Source organism: Miniopterus schreibersii (genome assembly GCF_964146895.1).
Source record: "Miniopterus schreibersii genome assembly, chromosome: 6".
Taxonomy (NCBI): domain Eukaryota; kingdom Metazoa; phylum Chordata; class Mammalia; order Chiroptera; family Miniopteridae; genus Miniopterus; species Miniopterus schreibersii.
The window spans coordinates 53,662,522-53,670,140 of NC_138107.1; the positions used below are offsets into that span (position 1 = coordinate 53,662,522).

At 49.4% G+C, this 7,619-nt stretch overlaps 1 protein-coding gene across 1 annotated transcript; it reads right to left on the reverse strand.

Annotated features, from left to right (window-relative positions):
- Positions 1 to 1,479: 1,479 nt before the first annotated feature.
- Positions 1,480 to 7,155, reverse strand: CD24 (CD24 molecule). The gene is made up of 3 exons (XM_081140751.1): positions 6,874 to 7,155; positions 5,988 to 6,164; positions 1,480 to 3,120 (listed from the first exon to the last, which is right to left on the reverse strand). The coding sequence occupies exons 1-3, from the start codon at positions 6,901 to 6,903 to the stop codon at positions 2,953 to 2,955; spliced, it is 375 nt and encodes a 124-aa protein (XP_080996877.1). The 5' UTR covers positions 6,904 to 7,155; the 3' UTR covers positions 1,480 to 2,952.
- Positions 7,156 to 7,619: the final 464 nt, after the last annotated feature.

Genomic DNA, 7,619 nt, shown 5'->3' on the forward strand with positions numbered 1-7,619 from the left:
CAGAGGTGTGAGTCTGTCCAATTCATGGGCTGTGGCCAAGTTTGGCTGGATGGACTTGGAAGAAGCATGATTGGAAAATTGGTGACAAGGAGTCTGGGGAAGAAGTATATGGGTGAACCTCTTTGAAGAGGAAAAGAGCATGAAGGTATTTGTGTCTCCCATGCGAATGTTCACCAAAAGGTGACCTCAGTAGATCTTAATAATCAAGTGGATAAGATGGCTCATTCTGCGGATACCAGTCAACTTCTTTCCCTGGCCATCACTGTCATCACCCAACAGGCTCACTAATAAAGTGGCCATGGTGTCGGGGGTGGAGGTTATGCAGGAGCCCAGCAACATGGACGTGTACTAAAGCTGACCTGGCCACTTCTGAGAGCCCAATCTGTTGCAACAGAGACAACACTGAGTCCCCTATATGACACTATTCCATGAGGTCATCAGCCAGGTGAAATGTTGATTACACTGGACCACATACACCATGGAAGGGGCATTTTATTCTTACTGGAATAGATATTTATTCTGGATATGGATTTGCCTTCCCTGTATGCAGTGCTTCTGCTAAAGCATCATCCATGGACTTAAATACCTTACCCACCATCAGTGACCCACACAAAGTTCTGATCCAGGAGGATGTGTGGCAGTGGGCCCATGCCCATGGCATTCACTGGTCTCACCACGTTCCCCACCATCCTGAGACACCTGGCTTGATATTACCGTCGCCTTTTGAACTCCAGCTAGGTGGTAATACCCTGCAGGGTCAAGGTATTGAATGCCAGGAGGATATATGTGCTCTAAATATGGTGCTGTTGCCCTCGCTGGTTTGGCCAGTGGTTAGTGTTGGCCTGAGGACTGAAGGGTCCTGGGTTAGATTCCGACCAAGGACAGGTACCCCAGATGCAGGTTCAATCCCCGGCCCCAGTCGGGGCACGTGCAGGAGGCAACCAATTGTTGTCTCTTTCACATCTGATATTTCTCTCTCCCCCTTCCACTCTCTCTGAAAAAGCAATGGAAAAAATATCCTCTGGTGAGGATTAAAAAATGAATAAATAAGGAGCTGCTTCTCCCATAATCAGGATTCACAGGTCCAGGAATCAGGGGATAAAGATGAGAGTGGCTCCAGTACCCCTAATAAGTGATCCAGTAGCAAACCTTTTACTTTCTTTCCTTGAGACCTTCTATTCTGCTGGTGTAGAGATCTTAGTTCCAAAGTGAAGGATGTTTCCACCAGGAGACATAGCAGTAGTTCCATTAAACTGGAAGTGGAGACTGCCACCCAACCGCTTTGAGCTCAAGCCTCTGAATCAACAAGGTGGGAAGTTACTGTAGTGACTGTAGTGACTGACTACCAAGGGGAAACTGGGCTGCTGCTACACACTGGAGGTTAGGGAAGCGGATGTCTGGAATACATTATCTGTTAGGGAGTCTCTTAGTACTCTTTACTGTGATTAAAGTCAGTAAAAAACTACCATGACTCGCTCCTTCAGCCATTTCTTTTTATTTACAGTTTGTGTTCAATGCAAATCAATTCCATAAGATGAGAAGTCACTATGAATCAAAGCATAAATACACAAACACAATATACAATCCAAAATAGATGTACAGCATTCAGGTATGAAACAAAAAGGAATGTTCATTCACACACACAGTAGCTTGAGATCGGCTGAGTATGGTGTTCCTGGGTGGGTTTCTAAAGATGGGAAAAAATGACTTTGGTTATCAAGACTACTGTGGCCGTATCAGATACTGGAACATCTAAGCATCAGTGTGTGACCATGCGAACAAAAGATTTTAGGGAGTGTCTATCTTTAAAAAGGTTCTGAGCATTGAGGAAGTTGTGAAAAGATTTCCTTTCCAGAATTAAGCCCCCATTAGGCTTTGGATCAGGTTCTAACTATCTAAAAATATTGACCAATAACAGAAAGTGTTCCAAATGTAGCTATTCTGATTCATAGTTTTTAAAAAAAAGTATGTACAGAAAGAGTATAAAAGTTTTTCTGAATTTAATGTAGGCTTCCAGTCTTCATTTCCCAAACACCTAATTTACAGTTTTGGCTCCTTCATATATTTGCCTTTTCAATTTTAAATTTGTCGATTTTACCTTCAAAACCAATCATTTTTTAAATTGTTAAATGTATTCAACATATGCAGAAATAAAAAGCATTTTGAAATTAGTTGAGTCAGTGTACTTCTACTCTTCGGAATTAGTTTAGCTAAATGAATCTGGCGCTCTTGTTGAGTATCAGCAAAATTTACTCATTATGCTTGAATCCAGGGTAGATTCCAATCCATCATTGCCCTGGGCACATATCAATTACTACACAAAAAGTCAAATGCTGTGTCAAATCCAAAGCCTCAGAGGAAAGAGTTCAGATCCCAAGAGAACAGCGATAGCTTAACAATGTAAAATTTTATTTAGAGTTACACGGGTATTAAATTAGTACTGTGAAATAATACATTGAGGATTTATGGGACCATCTGGAAGTTCCTTCTAATGTACACATAAATAGAACCATAGCTTTGTGCATTACCTAACTGTTTTATGGCCTTATAACTTCAATGAACCAAATGAAAACTGACTCTGTTCCAAATTCCATCCGTTATCTCTAGATAAAATCTATTCATTTTCAAGGTAGAAGTGTATGTGTCCATACTTCTTAAGCCACATTTAAGGAAATCATCTCTGAACTAATTTTGGATGTGTCTCTCTTCATCTTGTACATGAAAGTCCAGCAGATTTAATATTGGCATTCATCATCTATTCAAACCCTGCACATGCTCTTCAAACCAATCATATCTGAGATCCTCAACATTTTCTGTGTCAATAAAATTAGGTGTGGAATTAGCAGATTCAATGAAGACCTGTTTTTTTTCCTTGTCACACTGGATGTCTAGGTGCCATTTGGATTGGGTTTAGAAGATGGAGAAGTATAGACGTTTCTTGGCCCGAGTCTTTCAACAGTAGAGATGTAGAAGAGCCAACGAGATCACGAAGACACTGGCTGTTGACTGCAGAGCACCGCCATTCGCCTTGGTGGTAGCATTTGGTGGACTCTGGGTAGTCGAGGTATTGTGGGAAGGGTTACTTGCAAGTGTTACAGCAGTTGTTTGATTTGAATAGATCTAAAAAATATAAAAAGTTACACTGATAAATTTCCACTTGTCCGAGTTGCCTCCACATACACTTAATATGCAAATAAGACAGATGTCTTAAGTTGCTCTTTGACCATTATTTCCTTACCCACACCGTTTAATTCTGAATTCTTTCTTAGTGCCACCAACATTATTCTCTCTGGTTTCAAAACAAACTACCTAGAGGTGCAAATGACTGCAACACCCAAAAACAAACAAAAATGTTCTTCAATAACTATAACTCCTAAGAGTTTAACTTTAAAAATAAAGTCAAATAAATTAATATAGAAGTTTCTGTAACTACACTGACTTACTGGCATTGCAAAAAGGTGTCCTTTATTTTCCCAGGAAGGGGGAGATTTTAAAGTGCACAAATAACTTGGATTTTAAAATACTATAGTTTGAGACTTATGGTACTAGAATTGAGTCATGGTCTATACTGGATTGGCTAGGTATCTCTCACATTCCGGTTTAATAACACCTTGGTTTTAACCTAACTGGACATAGGGTATCTGCTCCCTTGAAATCTTTTTTTATTTTATTTTATTGGAGAGCGAGAGGAATGGAGAGAAACATGGGTTGCCTCCTATACTCGCCCCGACAAGGAATCGAACCCGCCACCTTCTGGTGATGGGACAACACTCCAACCAACTGAGCCACACACGCCAAGGCAAAGATCTTGAAATTACATATAACCTTTCTCAAAAATGGCCACAATATTTGTATTAAATTGAAAAATATAATGAACCCTTTCCTTAAGGCAAAATAATTTCACTTAAAACACCAAGGAGTCAGATGGCTTCACAAAAGACACCACGAGGGTTTGGTGTTGTTTTCACCAGCAGCCGCCAGCCTCCTGCCTGGTCACTAAGCCCCCAGTGCTGTAGCCAAGAACTAAGGTTTCCCCAGTGTCCCAGCGCCTGAGTGGCATCATTCACCACACAGATTCTTCCAGTCACAAAATGCACAGTCCAGTGGGGCACGTGATAATCTCTCCTTTGTCCCAGAACAAAGGCAGATGGGAGATTTCAGCGCTCACTGCAAGGGAGGGTTTACAAGGGCTTCTAATTACAGGCAGGACGGAGGATGTGGCACCAAGCAGGTCTGGTCCATATGTACTTTTGGCTGCCTGTTAATCCCAAAATAAAACCAGTCTACATCAGCACCAGCTCCTTTTGTTGGAAAACCCATAAGGTCATTAAGCAAATATTGACCAAAGTGATGTACAATTTCCATCGCAAACAGACTAATAAAAAAGTCCTGAGCAAGTCAAATATATTTATTTGGCATCTACTGTGGTGCAAGATTCAGCTTGTCCTACCAAAAACAGCACTCCCTCTAAAAGAAAAGCATTAATAATACGGGAAATTATTTAAAACAGGGCACTCTATTTGGGGGCAAGACCTGGCTTGGGATCCCTGAAGGTAATCTGTTTTTATGCATACAAAATATTTTGGTGCAGCAGGTGACTTTTTAAATAGAGCCTAGAGTATCAATAGGAGAATCTCTGTAAGGGCCCTCTGCACCACCAACAAAAAACCAAATTGTAATATGTTAAATTGACATTAAACAAAAAACTCCCTACCAAACTAGACTGATTTGCTCACCTAGAACCTTCTTTATAAAAATGTTTGGGGGGAAATCTGTTTGGAAAGGAAACGGGGAGGGGGTGGGGGGATCAGTCGGTTTTTGGCGGCCGCGCCCCTCCCCCACCGAGGAATCGTGAAAGCCTCAGGGGCGCAGCCGACCGGTAGGACAATAGGGTACAGTTACCCGCCTGCGGAGGGGAAGCCGCTCAGCGCTCCACTCTCAGGCTGCGCTGCCCGGACAGCCGGGGCACTGTCCGTCTGGGGACCAAGGACCCGGAGCACCCAACTTTTCGGATAAGCTCAGGAGACGCTCCTCACAAAGCCCCAACTGAAGACGGTGGAGAGCCCCCCCGCCCTCCAAGCCCGAGCTGCCCCTTCTCGCCACCCCGCCCCCACCTCCGCACCTCCCGCTGGGGTCTCCCAGGCTCTGCCCCCCGCGAGCCTCCAGGCCGCCGCGCCCGCACTGCCACCCCCCCCCCCCATCCCCGGGGCGGCGTCGTTCCTGGTAACTGTGCTGGGACCGCAATCGGATCCCGGGATAGGGGCGGGGGAGACAAAGCCCGGTGGGGACTTGGGACAAACCGGCCGCCTGCCCAGAGCTAGCCAATCGACCTAACACGGGGCTCCGAGGTGACAAGAGATGCACAGGTAAGGTCGCCCCCCGGACAGGGCAGCGTCAGGAGAGGGTCCCCGCCCAGGCTTCAGCCCCGAACCACGCGGACGGGGATGGGTTAATCGGGCCAGATAGTCGGGGCTTCCTCGGGATCCCCAAACTAGCTGAATGGAAAATGGTCGAGAGCGGCGCCCGCCGAAGGGGATCTTCCCCTCTCTTTGTGTGATGCGCTAGAGGCGCGAACACAACTAGAGGGAAGAGGGGCGCTCGGGGGATCCAGGGACAACCTCCCCGAAGAGTCCGAGGTCTCGGGGCGCTTAGGAGGTAGGGAGCGCATTCTCTTCCCCGCTAGGGCCTCGGACCCCTGGAGGAAAGCAGGTGGTGATCACCAGGCTGCCTAGGAAGGGGCGACGTGGAACCTGGGGTGGGGCAGGGTCCTCCCAGCCCACGCGCGGACCCGCATTGTTCTAGGGGCTGTGAGAGGGGTGGGGACAGCCCTCAAGGAACTGGAAAGTGGGCTCCACATCGCCCTCCCCCAGGTCGGATTATGTTAGATTCTCTGAGTCGCAGTCGGCAGCCCCAGGTAGGGGCTTAGGCCAGTCCCTGGGAGTATCTCCAACCGCTGGGGCGCAGCCCCCCGAGTCCCGAGGTCTCACCTGCGTGGGTAGGAGCAGCGCGAGAAGCAGCAGCCCCAGCCCGAGCCTGGCTACCATGGCTCTGCCCATGTCCGCTCCGTCGGTGCGCCGCGAGTCTCGCTGGATGCCGGGTGCGTGGAGAACCACTGGCTCCGCGCTGGCGAAGGCAAAGTGGGGAGCGCGGTCCGCCGGAGGGACCTTATATACCAGGACAATAGCCGTGACGTGGCGCCGCCCGCCCACCTACCCGAGCTCCCCTCCTCCGAGCTCCCCCCGCCGCGCCCGCGACCGCCCTCCGCGTGCGCCCGGCCGCCTCCCCTCCCGCCCCGCCCCGCCCCGCCCGGCCCGCCCGGCCCGCCCGGCTCCCCGGCACCCCGGCCCTCCGCAGCCGTCCTGCCCGTCGCCCGCCTGGAGACCCGCGGCTGCCGGGCCCCGGCAGGTGGGCGGCCGGGCGCCGCCTGCTCCGGGCGGGTGCTTTGTGTTTCCCCGAGCGCGCTGCGTGCGGGCTGGCGCGGGCCCCTGGAGACTCCCACACAGGACCCGGGGCGCGCTCGCTAACCACGCACACCGCTCTCGGGCCGGGTCCAAGTTTCCTTTGTTTCCCTGACCAGCCATCTTATCCCCAAAAGAAAAGTCGGAGCCTCCCGCGCGGCGGGCCGCCTCCGGTTCCGGCTCGGACTGCGGGGGGGTGGCGGGGCGCGGGCGGGAGCTCCCTCGGCTTGGCTTTTCTCAGATCCCTGCCGCAGAGGAAGGGGAACTGTGCGGGCTTTGTGGGTACCCCGAGCCTGGCGACGGGAAGCGGGTGCCGCCACGCGCGTGCCCTTTCCGAGCTGATCCGCAGGCTCAGCCGCGTGGTTAGCGCCCGCCCCTTCCCGCACTCGCCCGCTTTGTTTAACGAGCCCCTCACTTTCGCCAGGCTGTGAGCGCGATGGGACATCCTGGGTCCGCATCTTCCCGAGAGCTGGGCAGCCGCCCGATGGGTGCGGATCCTCCGCCGAGACGCTGCCAGCCGCTGGGTTTTGGTCCCCGGCGCTCCTCCCCGATGCGACCCGCAGACGAAGGCGAAGAGGGGACAATCCGCTCTGAGTCGCGGCCCCCGTCCCCACGCGGCTTTGCTCCCAGATGCCACCCAGGGAGCAGAAACCTTTCTAGCGGTCCCACTAGAACTCGCTGCCCCTCTGGAATTCCTGGGGACACACTCCTTCGGTCTCTGTTGCAATGCGCTTGTTCGTCGTTCGTTTAAAGAGCAAAAGCTTTCCGCATGAGGCATTTACTTTTCCATAGCTGCCATTAGGCAGTTTAATGAACTGGCGCAAATAGGAAATTAGTCGTCATTCTGCAGGTTTTAGTGGAATATATTTTCCAATCATTAAATTGTGAAAACTTCTGAGCATACATCAAAAGTAGAAATAATTTTCCTGGTGGAATTTTTTTATTTAATTTTTAATTGCTGGATGTAATCCTTTTACTTTAGGTTTGCCCTAATGTTTTGCAATCTTGAAAGCAAACAATAAAGACCAAACATAATAAGATTGTAAATTTGCTTAAATTTAACTTTTGCAGAACAGCCTTGTTAAGAAAAAAAAAAAAAATTATGGAAACAGATTGGCAATGTAATCCGCCAGTAGCTGGTCTGTGACTGAATGAGCCTGT

What these genes read in the sequence shown, in the direction of transcription:
- CD24 (XM_081140751.1), bottom strand. Translation starts at nt 6,903, where the DNA reads ATGTCCCATCGCGCTCACAGCCTGGCGAAA. An exon ending in GCGCTCACAGCCTGGCGAAA is followed by an intron (nt 6,165 to 6,873) that starts GTGAGGGGCTCG and finishes CTGGTATATAAG; the next exon opens with GTCCCTCCGGCGGACCGCGC. An exon ending in CGCTGCTCCTACCCACGCAG is followed by an intron (nt 3,121 to 5,987) that starts GTGAGACCTCGG and finishes TATATTTTTTAG; the next exon opens with ATCTATTCAAATCAAACAAC.